At 38.8% G+C, this 23788-nt stretch overlaps 1 protein-coding gene across 13 annotated transcripts in view; it reads right to left on the bottom strand.

The window, feature by feature from the left end:
- The window catches only part of hdac4 (histone deacetylase 4), a 494585-nt gene that overhangs the window by 225616 nt on the left and 245181 nt on the right, over positions 1–23788 (bottom strand). The window contains exon 1 of one of the 13 annotated variants that reach the window (XM_060827527.1): positions 17146–17211. The exons of the other annotated variants lie outside the window; for them this stretch is intronic. Coding sequence (XP_060683510.1) covers positions 17146–17149 — 4 coding nt within the window. The 5' untranslated portion in view covers positions 17150–17211. Of the gene's footprint in view, positions 1–17145; positions 17212–23788 lie in introns of those variants that run through there. 13 annotated transcript variants of the gene reach the window in all.

Here is a 23788-nt window from a genome sequence, read left to right as displayed (position 1 = left end):
CACCTGGTAAAAATGCACTTAATAGGCAGTAGAGATTCAAATCCTTTACCTACGTAATGCATGTTGTAAGAAGATCAGTACAGATATTCAACTCGGCACAATCAAATTTACAAAAGTTGTAAAATCATGGCATGGCATTCATCCACAAACTCCATCAACAAACACATCGACCTGGACCCAATATACCAACCACTACAGCGGACAGCTGAAACTGACAACCGGAAGCGGCAAGGACAGACCACTATAAATACCGGAAGAAACATCAAAGAAGCGCTTCGCAGGAGGCTCCAAAGCACTGATGATGTCTCCTAGCCAGGGGACGAAACGTTTGCAACAAAAACTTCCAGCTCGGCGAACAGAACCACAACAACGAGCAGCCGAGCTACAAATCTTCGCACAAACTTTGTTGTAAAATCAGCTGTCTAAATATAAAAATGACTGAACTAAAATGAAAAAAAAAGAAAAGACAATCCAGTATATCCCGCCAAAGACTTGAATGATTTTTTTAAAAAAGTGTATGGAATCTTTGTGCGATAACACCTGTTTTCTATTTCCACTTGCTATTTTGTCATCAGTTTCACAAAAATAAACAGGATGTGGACTACAAAGGACCAATGTACTGAGAATTCAAAATCAGCCTCCCAGAACAAAGAATTTATCATTACATACTGAACAAATGAGTGCTTTCACAAACAACAGAAATATTTTTCATGAAAATGTGGCTATATCACTGCTGGAATAGTTTTATAACCTAAATGCTCATGATCAATTTCCCCTCTAACACACATGAAGAGTGCCACCCTATACTGTTACCAAATCATTCTGATGACAGTAACTTAACATATAAAACTCTGAACAGTAATGCACATTTCAAAATTCAGTCAAATGTCAGTGATTTCAGAGCACATACTATATCAGAAATATGTTGGATTCACAATGTACAATCTCAACTGTTATGCAGACTTTCGAGAGAGGATATTTGCCCATTCGTGCCTATTTGCAATTAGCTATTGCAGCAGTCTGCAGTGTTAAGTGCCCTGTTTGGAAATGATCCATCAAGGCTAAACCACCCAAAAACATTTTTCCTTATGGGCGACTAAAAGAACAGAAAAGAGGATGAGGGAAAATATGCAGGGGATATAGATTTTCCTACCCTAATTGAATTGAAGTTTGCAAACATTAGATTAAAATGCAAGATCCTCTTTAATAATTATTGCATGTGAATATCTGAATGCTTGCTGCGATTTAGAAGCACTGGTCAATTTCTCGCACATGACATTAGAATCCTTATGCTACACATAATGAACTAGTTAAAGCATCCAATAACTTTGGAACAGCAACTCTCCACTTCAATGGAATTAGATAGTGAGATCTTGTGGCAGCATTCCTACATTTGAGCTAGATCTGGGTTCAACTCCTATGCTGAAATTTCATGGGAGGATCTTTGATACTAGGTTTCTACAGGCTGATATACAGACTGGGAAACATTCAGACATCGAACCCAAATCCAGTGTGGAGGTGTGCAATGTACGGTTGCTGACATTTACCCAGATACGGCAGGCAAGGGAAAAATTGGTGCCAAGCTTGTTGGGTAGAATTCTGAACATCTTACCGAATGGAGTAGGGCACAGATGAAAGTTCCTGTTCTGCCAGGGCCAGCAGTGGAGGCCAGGTGTACAGACAATGCCAGCCTGGTCCAAGGTTAATGCGCAGATTAAAACAGTCTCAGCTATTTGGAAGAATGCACAGCACTGCAGGAAGAAAGTCAACATCTTTCTCCACTCTGATAGCCTAAGAGCCACCATCTTCTTTCCAATACTTCACACTCACTCTATTTGCTATTCTAACCAGTTCCCACCTAGGCTCATTGATACAAACTGGCATATTTTTAAAGATGATATATACATTCACTTAGATGGGAAGTGTCAATATTGCAGAATGGATATCTTTCTTACTTTTGTGAAGGATTAACAACTGTGGAAATCATATACCAAGTTCTTTTTTGCTGTAGCTGTATTATTGTTCCAGTATACCAATGGTTCTGGTGGTTTTTATCTCTCCTCATACACTCTCACTAGTGTCTGCAACATCTTTCCCACTACCCCAACCTCCAACACATTGACCTTGCGTGCCTTCTGTGCTGCCTACTCACTTGCTCAAGACCTTTCCTACCTACACCAACAGTAACAACTGTGCCACTTACATCTGTCGTCCTTAATACCTATCGTGTTCCATGACTAATGCAGCCCATAATATGGCAGAAAGAGTTGAGATGAGTGGCTTTCTGCCAGCCAATTGGCTTCTCTCACTTTTTGAGAAGAGTTTGACCTGGACCACACCAACCAAGACTGTTATCAGAAACTGCACTTAGTTAAATGTGCTGGGAACCCTGTGTGAAGGCTATTCGTTCCAACTTGACTGGGGCCTGCTGACAGCTATGACAATCTTCCTGGCATTGTGCCTGCGTTAAATGGCAAAACAAGACAGTAGTAATATGATTCCGGTATCTCTAGCTAAGAGAGCAATGCATAAAATGGCAAGGCAATGCAAGGCAGGGAAGCTAGGAGCACTAGGTAGGGTCAATGTGAGTGAAGATATGATATTGAACAATGAGCCCAATGATGCAGCCTGTTCCAGTAGTCTGTGTGTAGGGTGCACATCCCTGACTGCACAGTGTCCTTGCAGCAGTAATGCAATTATAGAGTTACCTGTGCAGTCCAAGGTACAGCAATGAAATGCAACAGCATCCCGTAAGAGGATTGGGGATGAGTATTCTTAGAGGCTGGCATATGTCGGAGGCGAATTTCCATGGACATGGATGATACCCATATGGCTGGTACCCATGGAGCATGCCCTGAGGTATTGCTGCCTAATTTCCAACACGGAGGCTGTTCAGAGAAAGTGGTGAGTTGAATCTGAGAGGTATTCCCTTTGATTTTGTTGTCAAGCTTTCTTGATGTCGAGCTTATTCAGATGGGAGTCTTCATATTAAAGAGGTGAGTTATGACGTTAACAAAGAGTTTAAACAAGCGTAAACTAGAATCTTGCTGTTGCCCAGCAAGAATCCTGCCATACCGCTTGGAAAAGTGTAAAAGATGGCTCAAGAGTCTCTTGACATTGAGATGGTCCTCAATGCACTTACCAAACATCATGCAATAACCCATGTCGCTCAGACCTTTACAAGAACCTGCCCCATTAATTCATTTGCTGTTCCTTTAAAATCATTTTAAAATTCGTTAATAATTTTATTTCAATATTTGCCAGAATCAACATTATGTTTTGAGAGGAGGAACAAGGATGAAAACAGCAAACAAGGGGGTAAATCTCAAGTAGAATTTGACTGCTTTATGTAGCCGCAGGGATCCCACTGCACCAGTTGGTTCAGGAATTCCTTCTCAAAACTCAAAGGTAGGATGAAAAACAGTAACAAAGCTTGATTCTTCGCAATAATCCTCCTCTTGTCACTAATCCAAAGTTAAGCTGTTCATTTAAAAAAATATTCCATTCTCTACCAGCATGATTAAATGCTATTGATTGAACTAAGCAATTATATCCAGCCTGTTCACATGTTATAAAAAAGTCTCCATATAACACAATACAATGCACCTGAAAATGATTACAGCTTTAAGCAATAAACTTCATGCTGGAGCTCTGCATTGATAATGTGGAAGCACTTATCAACGCATAGAAAGGAGTCAAAGTAGAAGGTCAATTAATGTCGGGGGTGAGATTTGCAGATGACCAGGCCTTGATGGCCAGCACAACAGATCTACAAAGTTTAAGTATCTAAAATAAATAAACTTGTGAAGATTTGTGGAATGAAAATTAATGTCAAAAAGATGACAGTTATAAAAATTGGAAGTAAAAATAACGGGAAAGCAGAGGTCAAGCTAAATAAACAACAGCTGGAACAGGTATCACAATGAAAGTACCTGAGAAGCATCTTGTCAGAAGATGATTACTGTCAATGAAATCAGAGATAGATTAGCAATAGCAAAGAATATATCCCCCAACCAGAACTGTTCAGTATGAGTGAGTAGAAAACGTAAAGATGTATCAAGCTTGCGATTTGGGAGTTGTACACGGCTGAATTGCAGACTTTGAGAAAAGCAAACGGTCAAAAGATTAGAAATTATGAAATGTGGAGGGGATCAGTTGGAAGGAAAACAAGAACAATGAAGAAATTCCAAAGATTTTGGAGGAGGAAGAATTGATTGTAAATATCATCAAGAAAAGGCAAAGGTTGGACAGACCATATTTAAAGTATGGGAACTGCTGATGGTAGTGACCGAAGGAAATCAGAGGAATGCAAATTAGAGGGCTATAAATCAAAAGGGAGAACAAAATGTTGATAGTAAGCAGCTTGAAATTGAAAATGGGAGGCCCCAATGAGCAACTGATGAATTAAATACAAGTCAACAAGGTCTGCAGTAATGAACAGAGAATAGGTCTTCAAGCAGTTTACTACTACAGCATCTATAGGAAAAATAGAGATAGATTGCAATTTATAGCCACATTTTAAATTTGACTTTGCAAGATTTTACCCCTTACAGGTGGAATACCCAAAACACGGATGAAATGTAACAAATATGCCATTTAGATCTATTTATTTTGTTTATGCAGCATGGAGTGTTCTTAGACCGTACTCCAAAACTTCAGGAATACAAAACCACAAAGGGACATGTTCCATTTTAAACCAACGTCTATACAGCTGCCTTTGCAAGGCAATAGTTAAATGATCTTATTTAAGCATGAGAGAGGTAAGCCTTCAAATTCTTATGATTAACACTGATTCACATACTGCACTGTGCTACTTATCAGAAAGACTACAGCTTGAATCAGGTCAACAGAAAGTACTGCAGTACCAAATGCTGACATGATTTGTAATATTTAATCAGCATAACAAACAAGCATCACATAACTGATAACTGTATATCTTTCTTGCAAAGGTTAAGAAAACATTTCAATCCAATGACTCAAATTGTTATGAAAAGTGGCTCAAGAAAACTCTCAATTTGTTTCTCAGATGCTGAATGACCTTTATCTTGCCAGGTTGTTTTTTTCATTCAATAATTTCTACCTACTGTATATGCACATTAGTACTTACTGATTATGGGCAAGTGGCATTATGTCTGTGCACCAGCTATGTAGTTGTTATCACAAGTTGTTTGACAAATTTTCTATGAAGTTCTTAAGGCAAAATGAATTTGAAGCTTAAGCTCTGCAGTGTCTTCCTCTTAAAATCATGGCAGCTGTCCAAGAAATTGGGGTGACCACAATTTAATTGATACACTTAAGTAGCATTTTAACACAATACTGATATTCTTTTATAGTTTTCACAAACAGAAAAACAAAAAAAAATGTCATTCATACATTCTAGAATAGTATCTTAAGATTGTTTTACAATCCAGGTTTGGGTAAGTGATTGAATCACTTACAAGTTACTCAATCAACATAGGTTTGTTATACTTGGATATTTTACGATGGTTTTTAACGCATTTTGGCAGGGCAGTGTAATACACGACTGGGGACAATTTCATGTCATCAGGGCCACGTTTTATTTTGTAAAATTGCTGTTTAATTTTTAAGCGTTGACATGTGCTATAAATAGAAGCATGTTTTATTCTAAACAGTTTTAAAACAATCTCACTAACCCACGTAACAGCATTTGTGTCACAGCTATTTCTTAGTGTCCACATGTAAGAGGGACTGGAGCTCTAAAAATGATCCAAAGGACAATCCTTTCACTTTTTAACAGGACGAATTTAGAATAGTAACCTAAATAAGATTAGATTAGATTACTTACAGTGTGGAAACAGGCCCTTCGGCCCAACAAGTCCACACCGACCCGCCGAAGCATAACCCGCCCAAACCCATTCTTCTACATTTACCCCTTCACCTAACACTACGGGCAATTTAGCATGGCCAATTCACTTAACCTGCACATTTTTGGATTGTGGGAGGAAACCGGAGCACCCGGAGGAAACCCACGCAGACACGGGGAGAATGTGCAAACTCCACACAGAGAGTCGCCTGAGGCCGGAATTGAACCCTGGTCTCTGGCACTGTGAGGCAGCAGTGCTAACCACTGTGCCACAGTGCTGCCCGTTTTAAGATGAGGGCACTTAAAAAAAAAACTTTTCCTCTACATAGAAGGAGGGGAAACATTTCCTAACACAAATCAATTTATAGTAACGCAATCTGCATTAATAAAAAGAGTTGGTTCCCAGACCCTATTCTACATTCAATGTAATGAAACATTGCTTAAACAACAGATGAGGATAGGCACAATGAATGTCAATTGACATTGGATTTCATTCTCTGATTGGGAATTTAATACACTGAGACAATCTTAGGCAAAATGGCTTGTTGCTTATAATCTACTTATTCTCAAAGTATTTCAAGAACTCTACAAAAGTTTTCAAGTATTCTACTCAAAGGCATATATGCCAACACATTTCACACATTCAGCAGATTAGGCAGCTCTCAAGTAGCTATATTAATATACCAAAATCAATGCTGGTCCAGACACCTGCCTCTCACTTTTGTTACAAGATAAATTGTGCATTATGAGACTGATTTTTTTTTTGTTGTACCAGGAATGTCTAACTCGAGGAATCAATGGCATTCATCTTCTAATAGTAGAAAGATTGATCTGTGCCACTTCCAGATTCAGAGATAACTGGGGGGTTTGGGGTCAAGCTGGGCAAACTGTGACTCTTCTACATCATTATCAATGCCACATAAAAATAATATAGAAATAGACATCACTGTCTAAAGTCAGAAGTGGGTACTACAGATGCTGGAGATTAGAGTCAAGATGAGAGTGGTGCTGGAAAAGCACAGCAGGTCAGGCAGCATCTGAGAGCAGGAAAATCAACGTTTCTGGCAAAAGCCCTTTGTCAGGAATGAGGCTGGAAACCTCTGGGGTGGAGAGATTAAAAAGAAATCCTTTGACTCTCTCCACCCCCGAGGGTCCCAGCCTCATTCCTGATTTATGGCTTTTGCCAGAAACGTTGATTTTCCCGCCTCCTCGGATGCTGCCTGATCTGCTGCGCTTTTCTAGTACCACTCTAATCACCACTGTTTAAAGCCAGAACTTGCCTTCCACAACAGAAAGCCACACTGCTGCCTCACAGCGCCAGGGACCCAGGTTCGAATCCGGTCTCGGGCAACTATCTGTATGGAGTTTGTACATTCTCCCCGTGTCTGCATTGTTTCCTCCAAGTGCTCTGGTTTCCTCCCAGGAGGTCAGGTGAATTGGCCATTCTAAATTGCTCATAGTGTCAGGTGCATTAATCAGAGGGAAATGGGTCTAGGTGGGTTACTCTTCAGAGGGTCGGTGTGGACTTATAGGGCTGAAGGTCCTGTTTCCACACTGTAGGGAACCTAATCATAAGCTGGAATATAGAGGACAAATGCAGATCACTGGCCTACTACATTTTCAGTCAACATTATATGGCCTCATATTATTTTTTTCCATATTGCCAGCTTTTTATTGAAACTTTTCAGCTTAGCATGTATACAAATCTTTAGAAACACTTCATCAACCTCAGTATAATTTATATTTAGGGTTCTATTAACATATTCCAGGTCTGAGACAAGAGCAAGCAAATAACTTGAATTCAGATATCTCTTTTGAACTAGACAGGAAAAAGTGACATTAAAAGTGTTGGATGAAACCCATTTCCTGATGCCTTCCACACCCTCACGTACTTCCATGGAGAACATAATACCATCATGCTATCAAGACATTTAAAATAGTGGGTCAGGCTTATCTATTATCCCAGATTCTTCATTACACAATATTTTAATTCTGCTAAAAAGAACATGGAAATTCAGCATGGTAAACTTATGCAAGAATAGATTCAAAAGAGGCAGTCACTTAGAGAACTTGAATGCTTTCAGTAATTTACCTGTTGCATATTCTCCGTTACTCAAGAGTTGTTACTTAATTTATCCATTTTCTGGCTTTGAAATTCAGGAGTTTCTGTTAATTTGAATGCCATGTTCTGTTGCTGATGCATCAACCATGACTCTTACATTTCTATGGCAGTGAAACAAGTCAAATGCCACAAGTTCCTGACAGCAACATTGATTACAACTGACCTACTCCTGCCCTCATGAAATCTGGAAAGAAGTTTTCTACTTAATGTAAGCCACATCAATACAAAAGGCTTGTATTTCATGAATATTTTATGGCAAAATAGAAAACGGCTTTCATACGATTTGCCTCAAGAACTTATGAAAACAGCCTGTATTCAAGATGCTCATGAAAGCACAAAAGCTACATTCAGATTCCAATTTTCAGACAATTGCTGTGTGAAAAGGCAGCAAGTGGAGAGCAAAAACAAAGGATGATCTAGCATCAAATAAAAATGCGTACACTACTTCAGTACATAATTACATGTATTTAACATAATATCTATGTACAATCACCACAATGCCACATACCGCAGAACACTATAGAAAGCACAGATTGAAACACTTTAGACTTCCCAGTCCAGGATCTGTTGGCTATTCACTGGAAAGGTTCAATGCTGACACAAGACCATAAGACATGGGAGCAGAAGTAGGCCACTTAGGCCATTAAGACCTTTCCATCATTCAATGAGATCATGGTTGACTTGATCATTAACTCTACTCCCCTGCTTTTACATTGTAAATTAATTAATTTGAGGAGGAACTAAACATTTAGGATGGAGTTTGAAGTACAAGGCAGTTAGTGTGTCAGCCATGACTTAGTTGATTGCACTCTCAGCTGAGCCAGAAGGTTGTTTACATTCCACAATAGTACTTGATACAAAAATAACATCTCAACACTCTAGTACAGCATTGACACTGGGCTGCAAATTTGAAGGTGCCATTTTTGGATCAGATATTAAAAGCTGAAACCCTGGTTGACTATTCAGGTGGATGTAAAATACCTCGTGGTACTATTTCAAAGCAGGAGATTAATCCTCAGTTTGACCAATTATCCCTCAATTGACATCACAAAAATTGACTGTCTGGCTAAAATTACATTGTCGTTTGTAGAAATTTGTAGAAAATGCAATATTGCATTTCCTACGTTACAACAGTGACAATAACTTGGTTGCAAGTGCTTTGACAAGTTGGATGGTTGTGAACAAATTTGTAAAGACAATCCTTCTTTTCAGCATGAATTGGAGCAGCTGAAATCCTTTATTCCAATACGGATCCTGTACCTTTACTGCACCTGCAGCTTGAATTTAAGCTTGCGCAATACATCTCTAACCAAGATCACAGCCATGCTGTGGAATTCCGCAATAATTGCTGGCCAAAAATCATTTAATTTTATTATGGAATTAATAATTATTACCATGACACAGATTTCCAAAAAAAAACAAGCTTTAAATGTCCTGTATCACCGTGCATCAAAATCTCTGGAGGTGCCAGTATTGGACTGGGGTGTACAAAGACAAAAATCACACAACACCAGGTTGTGAAGAAGGAGCAGTGCTCTGAAAGCTAGTGCTTCCAAATAAACCTGTTGGATTGTAACCTGATGTTGTGTGATTTTTAACTCTGTGGCCTTTAATTATTTTTGCTTCTATTATGCCATAAATGTTAGCTTATTAAGGATGTGTCTTGATGAATAGTGGCATTAACAAAATTCCCTTTAGCTTCTCTTTCTAAATAACTCCATGGCAGTTCTTCAAACTTTAATGCAACCAATTTTGACAAAAAGTATTCTGCAGTTTAATTTTCTCAAGATGACCTGTATTCTGTTTTTTTTGAGTTTTTGAACAATTTCCAATGACAACTTTCCTTCTGATATGTACTTTGTTTCAACAGACTTGCTCTTCACAGGTTCCACACCACTTTTTCCTAAGCATCATGCATACTACAGCAAACGTTGCTTTAATTGTATCTTATGAACCAGCATTCTCGTTAAACCGGCAAAAATTAATATATCTCAAATACTAGAGGTTTACTGTATTATCACAATCTCCATGATGTCTGAGTAGTCAGTTGTGGATGCATGTGAGAAGGCTCTCTGCCATTCAGTTTTATTGAAGGCAAAGTTGCATTATTATCCAAGTGATTTATACTGTGAATAAAGTATAACAGTGATGTGTATACTCCCAGCAGTATGTTTATATTACTTACTGTGTGTTTTTACATTGATTATGTGAACCTCATGATCAACCAGAATATTTGAAAACTGGTTTCGTAGGTGCTGGTTAATAAAAAAAATTGCTGTATTTTGCATTTCAGAAGCAGTTAAATTTTGCTCTCACCAGTGTCCTCCATCATGTTGATACTTACTACACTGAAGACAGACAAAATAGCTGATTTGAGTACAAATCTGCCGTTCTTAAAATAAAATGTATAATCTGTTGACTCCAATCCAAACACGTCATAAACGTAAAATAAAATGACAATTAAGATTAAAAACATGAAAAGTGTTGTTTCAATTTTGCACAGAGCTTAAGATACTCCCTTTTGTTTTCCACCATGCAAGATAGCAGCACTGAATCCCTAGCTGTCAACATCCTTGGTTACCATTGACCAAAAACTGGACTCACCACATAAATACAGTGACTCCAAGAGCAGGTCACGGTGGCACAGTGGTTAGCACTGCTGCCTCACAGCGCCTGAGACCCGGGTTCAATTCCCGACTCAGGCGACTGACTGTGTGGAGTTTGCACATTCTCCCGTGTCTGCGTGGGTTTCCTCCGGTTTCCTCCCACAGTCACAAAGATGTGCTAAATTGCCCGTAGTGTGAGGTAAGGGGTAAATGTAGGGGTATGGGTGGGTTGCGCTTCGGCGGGTCGGTGTGGACTTGTTGGGCCGAAGGGCCTGTTTCCACACTGTAAGTAATCTAATCTAAGGTCAGAGGCTAGGAATACTGTGGGAGTAACTCACCACCTGACTCCCCAAAATCTGCCTGCCATCAATAAGGCACAAATCTGGAACGTGATGGAGTATTGCCAACTTGTCTGGATGGGTGCACAAACAATACTCAATATGCTTGATACCATCCAGGACAAAGCAGCCCACTTGCTTGGCACCACATCCACAAATATCCACTCCCTCCACCATCGCTGCTCAGTTGTGTGGTGTGCATTATCTACAAGATGCACTGCAGAAATTCATCAACGATCCTCAGACAGCACCTTCCAAACCTATGTCCATTCCACCTGGAAGGGCAAAGGTTGCAGATACACTGCCATCTGCAAGTTTCCTTCCAAGCCATTCATCATCCCGACTTAGAAATACAACCCATTTCTTCACTGTCACTGGATCAAAATCTTGGAATTCCCTCTCTAAGGGCTTTGTGGGTTAACTTATAACACGTGGGCTGCAGTAATTCAAGACGACAGCTTACTGCCATCTTCTCAAGGTCAACTAGAGACAGGCAATAAATGCTTGCCACCAACAATGCCCAGTTTCATGAATGAATAAAAGAAGTTCCAAAATGTGACTACTTTCAAATAAATGACTCTACGAAGCTTACCCATCAGACATACTGGCTTAGATGATTTCAGCAAAAGAATGCCAATGAATATTTAAAATTTGAATTACAGGGGAACATGCTGCTGAATTCAGGGACTACATCTGGACTACATTGTAAACTGCTGCTAACATGTGATAGATAATGATAACTGAGAGGAGGTACAAACTTGGTAGCAGCACAGCTTGTGATGGAACTGTAAGGCTGTGTTTATTGGCAATGCAGTTCGTGAGGGCCAAAGGTGAAAGAGTTGCGCTTGAATATGACAAAATCCACGTATCTATTGCACCAGTCTTTGTTCCAATCAGGGAACAAGTAACCAGATAACAACAATGTCTTCCATTAAGGTAGTTGTAAAATCCAGGAAAACACAGCAACAATTATAGTTAGTTTTCAAATTTCTTTGCAAATTGGCATTTCTGGTGACACTTACGATTGTGTTATGCGTAAATATCACTTGCACCTCTGTAGAGACCAGGCTACTTAACAACCAATAGAAGTACCAATTTGCAAATACATTTAAAAACATATTATAATTGTTGCTGATTTTTCCAGATCTTACAACTAGCTTGAAATTTAATGTTAAGCTGAAATGAAGTTATGGATGCAAGTGTGCACATGCACATGGATTACAGTGTTCATTTTCGCTTTAGGAATAGACACTCTGGAACCAGAAATAGGAAACTTGTGATAATTTGATACTTCCTATATACCTTAACACTCACTTCAAAATCAATGCATAATAATTTGAACCGGATGCCTTTTCCTGAATTATATTATCAGTCCCCACTCTACTTTCTTCACCAATGCATTGCTCTGTTATCCATTCTGTTCTTCAATCATGATACCCACAAGTAATGACATCAATTTTGACAGAAGGCTTCAATAACATCTGAGCTAATAGCAAAACGGTCACACTAGCTTTAGCAGTGCATTACACTTGTACAGCTGACAATGGAGGAGTCATTGGTATATGAATATTAGCAAATTGGTACTGTTGAAAAGCTAGACAAGCAAAGATTGCCAAATAGAAGTTGGGTAACACTGCAGGTTTTAACACAGCAGATGATAAGGCCATAAGTTCAGTTTAACCAACCCCAGAGTCCTTTCGTCAGAAACGGAATCTAAAAATAAGCGTTCCTTTTGTACTTTCCTTCACCTTGCGCTTCAGTGCTCCTCCCATACTGTGCCACAGCACTAAAGTCTTAACAATACTCATTACAATGCAGTGACTAGATAATTAAACCATCGATGTGAAATCTTTCTCTGCCTGTTTTGGATAAACACTCTCCAAATTGATACCAATATGTGAAAGTCTATTAATCCTACAGCATATAGCAGAGCAATTATCCCACATTCACCACATAGCAACTGCATTTTGTTAAAAAAAAGGCATGGATTTTCTACATAAGTTTATAACACATCACATACCGTGCGAACATTTATATGTGATTTCACTACCAAGTAAAGCTTAAATATCAAATAATTACTGAGTGATATTGATTTCCATCGCCACTTCTTTCTGTCAAGTATTAATAAACCGATTCTGGCAAATAAGATCCAACCTCAGCCACAATTCACCTCCTAATTACACGCATAACAATTCTGTGAGATCTTTTATTTTTGGAAACTTGCCATTCTGGTGAGTTTCCAAATATTGAAGGTGTTAAAGAAGCTGCTCTTTGGACTGCTCCAAAAGCAAAGGAAGCTGCAAAAGAATAATCTGTGTACTTCAAACCAACTGCTTTCTCGCTTGCTGCAATTTGACCACTTCACTCAAAGTAACAAGTGAAATGAGCTTAGGATGAGTCAAGTCAAAGTGGTGAAATAAAACAGAAAAAAAATTGCATAAAATGTTTTATGAACAGCAATTACTCCTACTACTGAAGCAGTATGCACAGCAAACATTAAGCACTGTTTCCAATACCAGAAGGAAGGGTAACGGGTTACATGTGTAAAGGCTGCTTTATACTTGTTTTCCAGTAGTATACCAAGACAACATGGTCAGGAAGGCAAACATCTTGCCTCTTTATAGCCTTGATTTATAATCAAGGTCAAGTCCATGAATCAATTAATCATAAACTACAACTGGTTTATCCTGCAACTTGGGCTGATGAACTAGATTCATACTGGTCACACCCCTTTCACTCCTCATTTTCACAGAAAGCAAAGGAACCACTCAAACCCCATCAGTGATTCCAACCTAAAGTTTTTTTAAAATCAGCTCACAGAAAAACAAACAAACTGCCCATTTTTTACCAAGGAGAGTGAATAGAAACACAAAGACTTAATGTTATTTTTAACTGTATTTTTATGTGGAGAATGAGGAAACATTAATTAAACAAGACAAATTATGTGGCTATTTCTGGATCTGTAGAACTTTCAATGCAAGAATCATAAATACGAATAAGCTATTAGGCCTCAACAAACCTCTTTAATCATCCAACCCTACTCAGCAACCTAACCATATGTTTCAAACTTTTCTCTCTCGAGATGCATCTAATTACCTCATGAACTGATTTATGCTACTCATTGTACTTCAAAGATTAGCAAACAAGATGTTCCACAAGTTAGTGGCCCTGCAAGGAAACTGTTCTATCTGATTCATGGTTGTCCTTCTAATCTCAACACTGCACAATCATTTCTTTGGCCAACTTAAAGGTATTACTGAAGTCTCTGAAGAAAATAATTTTCCTAAATTACCACTTCCCAGTATTATCTCTGTATTTTGCCTGTACACTATCAAGGAAATCGTACACGTGAACAATAATCAAAATAGAAACTGCTCAGTTAATTGCTTGGCAACGTGCAGTCTTTTAATTTTTATTATGCCCCAGTGACATTAGAACTCACTCCCTTGTTTACCTTTTAACTCTTCCAAGAACTGGAGTGCAGGTTTGAATGTAACTGCATTAACACGAAAGCGTTTTTGCTATCAGTATGCAAAATGTTAGAAATGCTTTATTTAGTACAAAATCCTCCTTTTAATTCATGTTCTTGTTTTAATGAGATACACTAACAACCTTAAATTACATCATGATTTGGAGATGCCGGTGTTGGACTGGGGTGTACAAAGTTAAAAATCACACAACACCAGGTTATAGTCCAACAGCTAGTGTGCTTCCAATTAAACCTGTTGGACTATAACCTGGTGTTGTGTGATTTTTAACTTAAATTACATCAGCCATTTGTTGCTTTGGTCACCAATGATGCTAGATCTCCCTGAATCTGATAGCAATAATCCATATGGTTATGCCTTCTACTTTCATATGCTAAGCAAAGTTGGAATATTTGTTGACAGGACATAATGCTCCTTGAAGCCCAAAAGATTTGCAGTTATTCAAACTTTATCAGCAATGGGTCTCTTTCCTGACCAGGGGTAAAGCAAAACAGCTTTGCCAGATAGTCTCTTTCAAATATTGTTCACCACTCCAATCACTTTAAAAAAAACATCAGCAGCTCAATACGTAACTAAGTCAATGCTGTTGTTGAAAAAAAGTGGAACATCTTAATTCTATCAATGGTTTGGTGCACAGTGCACTGCATTAGCTTGTTACCGAGCCATAAAGTTAACAACATTTGCAGTGATTTAGTTTACTGGTCTGTGTTTTTAACTAAGCTGCTCCCAGCTGGAGGTACAGAAAGGCCACCTCAACTGAGGTAAGAAAAATCAGTTTAGTTTCTTGATGCTGGGAATTGATTTCCAGTGATTGCTACCAAAAGAGACATACGTTTAGAATGGATGGGATCTGTTGATTCCGAAAAGTCACCATCTTGAAGAGAAAATAAAACTAAAGAAGAAGAAGGCAGAAAAACAGAATATGCATGGACTTGGTAGCTATGCACTACCTTTCTGACCATGAGCAAAAATCTACGGAGTAAGTAGTGCACAAATCTGTAGCAGTCACCAAGCGATTAAAACTATGCACATAAATAGCGAAGTATCTTGCTGCTGAAGAATGATCTACAAGAGCTCAGAAAATTCTACCTCAAATTCTAGTGAAATCCTGTTGTCTTCTTATTATTTAATATAGTTGAGGTAGAGTATTTCTCTCCTTCCCAACACTGAATCATTTAATTTATCAGTATTCCAGAGCACAAAACCATACATTTATATGAATACTCCAATTACAGTGAAATTTTTGTTGGTTTGACACAAGAAAAACCAATCATTAGCAAAATCAGAAACTAAGCAAGTTACACTTTTGCACGAATGGTCAAATTGTCAACTTAAATAAGGAGGTCAAATCTGAGAGATATATATAATGAAGCACACCCAGACATTCAACCACTGAAACATTTATCAGCATTTCAGCACAATTTCACAATTCAAATTTCACATTGATACACCTAACTCGATATTCAAATGATGATTATTTAATCAATTCATTTAAACAAGTAAGGCATGGTAAGGTAAAAAGTGAGGTCTGCAGATGCTGGAGATCAGAGCTGAAAATGTGTTGCTGGTTAAAGCACAGCAGGTTAGACAGCATGTAAGGAACAGGAAATTCGACGTTTCGGCCCTTCCTGATGAAGGGCTCTGGCCCGAAATGTCGAATTTCCTGTTCCTTGGATGCTGCCTAACCTGCTGTGCTTTAACCAGCAACACATTTTCAGGCATGGTAAGGAGACTAAAACTCCTGTTCGGTCAAGTGGACAAGAGGTACAGGTGGTGGTGATTTAAATCTGACACACAGAGCAAAACTTCCATACAAAGAAATGTTGAGATAGAAGTGCAAACTTTACTCTCAGAAGTTTAAACATCCAATGAAAACATTGACCACTACATGAAATACATGATCCAGAGAAATGACAATATTTCTACCTCATTCCAGTCTGTGCATAATTAGTATTTTTACATTGTTGTGTTAAGGTCCTCCCAACTGCTTAACAAGAAAATGAAAAGGAACAGCAACAATTATGGTGTGTTAAAGTAAAGTCTACGTTGCAATAAATGTCAATAACTGCCTCGGAATGAGCTCAGGGTTATTTTTAGCTACAGGTTCTTCCTACAGCTCTTGCAGCACCTGACTGCGACACCCACACAAAACAGACAATAATCAGAGATAAAATTTTGAAAAATGGACTTGCAAATATCTGTGAACCCTTACCCCAAACAGAGAAATAAAATTAAAACACATTTCCATTATTTTTACAAAGAAAGCACAGTAGAAAAAAAATAGTGCTTTAAATTCTTAGATAAAATATTATTTTCTAAAATAATCATCAAAAGAAATTGTTTTAACTATGAAATATTTTACTCAAAACCCACAAAACTAAACAGCCTTCAGCTTCCGTATTAAGCCAGTTAATCTAATGATTAATCTATTTTTTGTTGTTGCCTAGCAGCTCGATAGAAGGGGAAAAATTGTATTGGAAACGAATAGGCCAGTCCTCTCTTACCATCAAAATATCAATGACCATAACTTCATACTGTAAAGTGATATCCTCGGGAAGCTACACTGAGCAACATTGCACTGCAGCAAAGAACAGAAAATGAGGCTGTAATCCAGGACGCTCCCTGCTAACATCTGATGTCTACAAGCTGCAAATGGTTTCTTCAGCTTTCCCTTTGTACAATAGTTAAAATTCTCTCCTATCTAATACAAGCCGAGACAAATCACTCATTCAGTGCATGAGGCAGACTGTACCCATGGTTACCTTACCCATTTACTGCAGTTCGAAACTTGAGGTAATTGTTAATGAGAAAGAAATTAAGTTTCAGTCAGAACAAGCCAGCTTTGGCCTGTGTTATTTGCTTCTTTAGTGATGATGACATCAGAACACTCTCCCAAGCATACTGAGCACTTACTGCACAGTCGCCCATTTCCTGGAAACTCGGTGAATATATCTAGTCCCAGAGCAGCCGTACCCTACTCTAGCTTTGCCAACATCATTAAATCAAGCCACCCACTGGTTAACACTTCTATAATACAGCCCAATCAAATCTTACTGCTTGAAAAAAGATATTTTGATTTGCATAAATAACACTGAGTAACAGACTTTAAGGACTGAAAAAATCTTGGTTTTAAATTTATTACAATTTAAGGTAAATGATAAAGTGCAATTTTCCAAAAGACAAAAATGTCAAATAATTTGCAATATAGCATTTTAAAACCTTCTGAAACAAATGGATGTAATTGAGCAAATGTGTGTTTCCTAGTATATTTATGCTTTGGAATTGTGATGCTTCAATGCATTTCTTAAATTTCTCCAAATTTCTCCAAAAATAAATGCAGCTTTTATAGCTTTCCAAATAAAACAAACAAATCAAAGTGCTGCAACAAAATTCCCTCTAGAATTATAGCAAAGGAAACAACTTTTTAACTGATCTCAAGCTGAAGTATAAAATTACTCATTTATATAAAATTATCTCAACCAAACACGACATTGCTCTGTGTGTACAACAGCAAAGTCCACATTTGCTCTATTCAATTGCTTCACTTTGACATCAGTTAATGAGACATGTATTCATGTTTAGCATTATGTAATTAAAATAAATTCCAGTGAGTCTGATGCAGGGCTGTGAGAGCTGATCAACGCTATTTTGGAATAACCTCTCCCGCTCACTAACCCACCCAACTGCTGTTGACCCTCAAACTTATGATTTTTCCTATTTCTGAGATGCACAAGCTGTCCAAACCTCATCCTCTCTGTTCCCCTCTCCTGAACTTGCATCCCCAAATCAGCAATAATCTGTTCAGTGATGCCCAGTTTGGGTTCTGGCAGGGCCACTCAGCTCCTGACCTCATTACAGCCTTGGTCCAAACATGGACAAAAGAGCTGAATTCCAGAGGTGAGGTGACAGTGGCAACCCTCGACATCAAGGTTGCAGTTGACCGAGTGTGGTATCAAGTAACCCAAGCAAAACTGGAATCAATGGGTATCAGGGGGCAAACTCTCTGGTAATTGGAGTCAAAGTTGACACTAAGAAGATGGTCGTGGTTGTTGGAAGTCAGTCATCCCAGTTCCAGGACATCTCTGCAGGAGATCCTCAGAGTAATGTCCTTGGTCCAACCACCTTCAGCTGCTTCATCAATGACCTGCAGGTGTTTGCCGATGACTGCAGAATGTTCAGCACGATTCATGACTCCTCAGATACTGAAGCAGTCCATGTTCAAATGCAACAGGATCTGGACAATATCCAGGCTTGGGCTGACAAGTGGCAGGTAACATTTGTGCCATACAAATGTCAGACTATGACCATCATGAATAAGAGACAATCTCAACACCACCCCATTGCATTCAACAGTTTTACCATCATTAAATCTCCCGCTATCAACATCCTGGGGGTTATACTGACTAGAAACGCAAGTGGACTCACCACATAAACACAGTGGCTAGTCAGAAGCTAGGAATATTGTTGCGAGTAACTCACCTCGTGACTCTCCAAACCCTGTTTACGATCTACAAGGCACAAGTCAGTAGTGTGATAGAATACTTCTCGCTTGCCTGGATGAGTGCAGCTCCAACAATGCTCAAGAAGCTTGATACCATCTAGGACAAAGCAGCCTGCTTGATTGGTACTACATCAACAAGCATCCCTCCACCACCAATGGTCAGTATCAGCAGTGCGCACTACCTACAAGATGAACTGCAGAAATTCACCAAAGATCCTCAAATGGGACCTTCCAAACCATAATCACTTCTATCTAGAAGGACAAGGGAAGCAGATAAATGGAACACTATCACTTTCAAGTTCCCCTCCAAGTCACTCATCATCCTAACTTGTAAAAATATTGCCGTCCCTTGGCTATCACTGGGTCAAAATCCTGGAATTCCCACCCTAATAGTATTATGGGTCAACCTACAGCAGATGGACTGCAGCGGCTCAAGGCAGCAGCTCATCACCACCTTCTCAAGGGCAACTAGGAATGGGCAATAAATGCTGGCTCAGCCAGTGACGCCCACATTCTACAAAATGAATAAAATAAAACATGGTCCAGATCTAAACAGAAGCTCTGGGCTTGTAAAGTTGAGTCTGAACAGTGTCAAATTGCCAATTTTATTTTTTAATTCTCCTGCTCACTGCTCCTGCTCACTGCTCCTGCTGCTGATCCCTGGCTGCAAGCTTCAATAGCTAAAGCTGTTGCTCCTGCTTCTCACTGCTCACTTCCAGGGTATTCACTCACAGTGAGGGTTCAGAGTGAAAAAAAACAAGTAGGATAGTCAGCCAATGGGAAGTCTGGTGAGAGAAAGGATTGATGTGAAGTTAAGTCAGGTCTGGCAGAGGATAAGTGAGGTAAAGGCTGCAGGTCAAAGGGTGAGCAGGAAGAATGTGCGTTAGGGAGCTGGACAGCCTTGTTTTAGGGTTGGCAACAATAGAAGGATTAGGGTGCAAGGGTTGTCAGGAACCAGGGTGTCAGTGGACGGAAAAGTTTACAGTGATCTGAAGCGTCAGACAGTAGGATAATAAGGAGGAGGATCAGGAAACATGATTGGCAGTAGGCAGGATTTGTCGATGAGTGGGAGATATTGCAAGTAGAAAGTTACAGTATTCCTTTATATTTTTCAATTCAGTTTTAAAAGTAATTCCATTAACCAACATAAGGCTTCAGCAAAGTAGCTTAACTTAAGGAACATAGTGTTTTCATGCAGTTTTTCTAATGAGGAAGGTCTGACAAAACTAACTACAGCCTTTAATGGGAAGATATGATTCCCCTTAAAGTCATTTCCCTTAAAGTTATGACTCTCAGGAATGAAAACTACAACTTTTAAATGAGAAATTACTGCATCACACTCCATATTAGAAAAATGCAGAATTTGCACATTTCTACATTACTACATGGGTGGGGTGATTAATCAAAGGTCAAGAGATACTAAAATGCTGCAAACTCTTTTTAAGCATAGTACGTATAAAGTGAAGATATTCCATACAACTGCTGGATGAAGATCAAACTTCTGATGACAGGCTTTGTATAAAATACATGGAGAGGAAGACAAAAAGGTCACAGCTCATATTTCTTAAGTGCACGTGCTACAGCTGACAATTATGTTTTTAAATACTGATTACAGTTGACTGGCAAATCATACAAAAATCTTAGACACAACAAAACAGACAAAAACATTGAACTTTACAGAGTCATTTAACTCTCATGTCTACTTCAGCGTTTAGTTTGGACAATCCAACACAATTCTAAAATTTTGCTGCTGTCTGCTTACAGTCTTTGCCTTCAGTATATAGTTATCCACTTTCCCTGATGCAATGGATTCTGAAAATACTATTCCTCGGAACAAAAGCACTCTATGCTCTAAATTTAAAAAATTCTTCTTTCTCTTCATTCAGCAAATATCAACAAGATGCGATAAACTGGATAATTATTTTATAAGAGGTTCATCTGTATATTTGGTAAACCAGTATCTGAGGATTTGAATATATGAAAACAAGCAACTAAGCAAAAGTAACTTGGTTTAGATGTACAAAATAAGCACAGTGTATCTACCTGTTCAAACTGGACTGAATCCAGGTCTATTAATAGGAAGGAAAAAATGCTAGCTGAACCTGTGAACTGATTCTTATAGGATGTAGGCTCACAGCTAGCGTAGGAAACTGAACCTTTATTATAATTAATGTCAAAAAATATCCTATGAGGTTGAAAGAGGTGAATTTTTAAAAATTTAGTTCATTAAACATGGGCATCACTGACTAGGTCAACATTTATAACCCGTCCCTTAGTTATGAGCCAAACACACTTCTGTGGGTCAGGAGTCGCATGTAGGCCAGACTAGACAAGGGTGGCAAATTTCCTTCCCTAAAATGAACCTGATAGGTTTTAATGGCAATTGACAGTGTTTGCTTTTGGCTAACCTATTATTATCCAGATTATTTTTACTGAATTCAAATGATCATTTCCCACAGTGGGATTCAAACTAATGTCCCAGAACATTTATCTGGAGTTGTGGATTATTCGCCCTGTGACATTGCCACTTCACCACCACAGAGGCAAAAAGAAGAAAAATAGTGAAAGCTAGAGAGAGTCAGGGTTTTGCTAAGCTTGCTAATTGGGCAAGACGGCAAGAAGGTGAGATAGCAATCATGGTTACTATTAAAAAAAAATCCACAAACTCCTCACACCTGTTGTTAAAGAAAAAGACAGAAACTGAAGAATTCAGCTTTTCTGGAGACAGTTGGTTGCACAGAGAAGATTAAGGTTAGCTTGACAGATGATTATGAAAAAATTGACTGTCTTCGCAAAGATAAACAAAGTTTGAGAGCTTTTGTTAAAATGGTGCCTGATCTTGCGAGGGTTGATAACATCACTTTTGCATCAAGCACACTCAAAATGATATCACATGGACTTTAGGGAGCAGAGCAATTTCTGGTAGGAAATCCAAAGTGAGAAGTCTTCATCACTGAAATGCTTAATGCACCAATTAAAACTGCAATATGCGAGATATCAGAAATTGAGGGATATAGACGGTGGCTTCAGAAATAGGGAAGAGTAAGGATATGGGAAGATTTGAAAGTGAGGATTTGAATTTAAAATTGATGTTTAAAGTGCAATAATGCTCAAAACTTTACAGGATACAAAGGATAAAAGGACTGAGATAAGTGAGAAATCACAGAGAATGAATCTCAGTGCTGACTCACAGAAGGAAGAAAATGGCTCTGAAAATCTTGGTTGGATAGGTGCGAGGCAGATTTTAAAGGAGATACAAGAATCCAATTAGGTGGCCGATCAACTACAAGCTTAGTTGGAAGAGGTTAAGTTACTGCAGTGCACTTGGTAAAAAGCAGTACCAAGATATGGAGACTTCTTTTAAGGAACAGGTCAGGGTTCCCAACCTGTGGCATTAATTAATATTAGAAGAAATGAAGAATTAGAAGATTCTCCAGCGGATGCTGGAGAATCACAAACAAAAAGTGTGACGCTGGGAAAAGCACAGCAGATCTGGCAGCAATGGAGAAGCAGGAGAGTAGCTGTTTCGGCATAAGCCCTTCATCAGGAATGTCACTAATGATTACTGTTAAACAGAGGTTCTGGTGGGATTGGCAAAAAGCTTGGTTACATTGCATGTGAGATTCTTAGCACCAAAATCCCACAGTCTTCAAATTAATTTTGGACAAAATCACTCGCACCAGCTCAACAATTCTCTACCTGCACCCTTCTCACCACCCACATTAATTCTTAAACATTAAGATGAGCTAACAGTGGGGAAGAAGTACTGGTTGCCATCAAGAAGTCAATTTATAAAGCCAAGATTGCCCAATTTGATCATTCACGTTAAGAATGCAGACATTCTAAAGAGGAATACCAAGCGGAATTGTCACTGTTAATTCATGAGCATTTGAGAGATGGTGTCCTTGGAACAGAAAGGATGTTGTATTTGACAGTCAGGGGGTGGGGAGAAAGTAGCATAGAGTAGCAGTGGGAGAGGGACTCCCTGAGCTTCTTGTAGAGAGAGGAGGAAAACTTCTTAAGGGCAGGCATCCTTGCAAGAGGATTCGCAGTACGGTTAAAGTAGAGAGAGGAGGAAAACTTCTTCAAGGCAGGCATCCTTTAAAGAGAGGAGGAAAATTTCTTCAATAGAGTGGTTGGTAGTGTTTCAAGCATAGGTGAGAACTGGAGCAAAGGGGAGATTTGGAAGTTGAGTAAAAATTATGGTGTACAGTTAAAGGACTGGGTTACCTCGGCATGCCAGAAATGAGGTGATAGACATAGTAATCATAAACTGAAGACTGGGAAGAAACAACATTAAAACATCTTAAAACATAAATGTGGTTGTAGCTGGATGAAGTCCATGAGTAGACAGCTGATCTCAGCTGACTCGTCTGCTATTAAGTCCCAAAGTCCAGAGCCCAGTAGAGGACAAGTAGATCCAGAAGCTTTGGAAGAGCAAAGTATAAGCTGAGACACATTGTCCATTAATTATTGAGGCCAAAACAAAACTCAGTTATTGATTTTTCTGACCATTGAAGGCACATTTTTGACACACAGGTTGGAAGTTCTTCATTCTGCATGATACGAATGATATACCCTTAATTTCATGCAAAATATTATTTTAATCCCCGGGAACATTTTTCATCTAGAGCGCCACAGAAATTAACCACCATGTTGGGTAAAAAAAAGGTAAAAAAAAATCACACTTCCCCACATTTTCAAATCAAGGTGTGCAAGTTGTCCTGTTTCTATGAAATTAGGCATATCCCACGAAAGCCCTCTTTAAATCAGCGAAATTGGACCTTTCTTATCACAGTGAAATAAAGAGATCAAAATTCCCTTGAAATAAGCCTAATTACTGATGACACAATTCTTATTCTATAAAATACTTACATTTCCAATTACTCTAACAGATAGCAGGCTCCTT

Source organism: Hemiscyllium ocellatum, chromosome 7 (genome assembly GCF_020745735.1).
Source record: "Hemiscyllium ocellatum isolate sHemOce1 chromosome 7, sHemOce1.pat.X.cur, whole genome shotgun sequence".
Taxonomy (NCBI): Eukaryota; Metazoa; Chordata; class Chondrichthyes; order Orectolobiformes; family Hemiscylliidae; genus Hemiscyllium; species Hemiscyllium ocellatum.
Note: the sequence above shows the minus strand (reverse complement) of the source record. Positions and strands in the feature narration are given on the sequence as shown.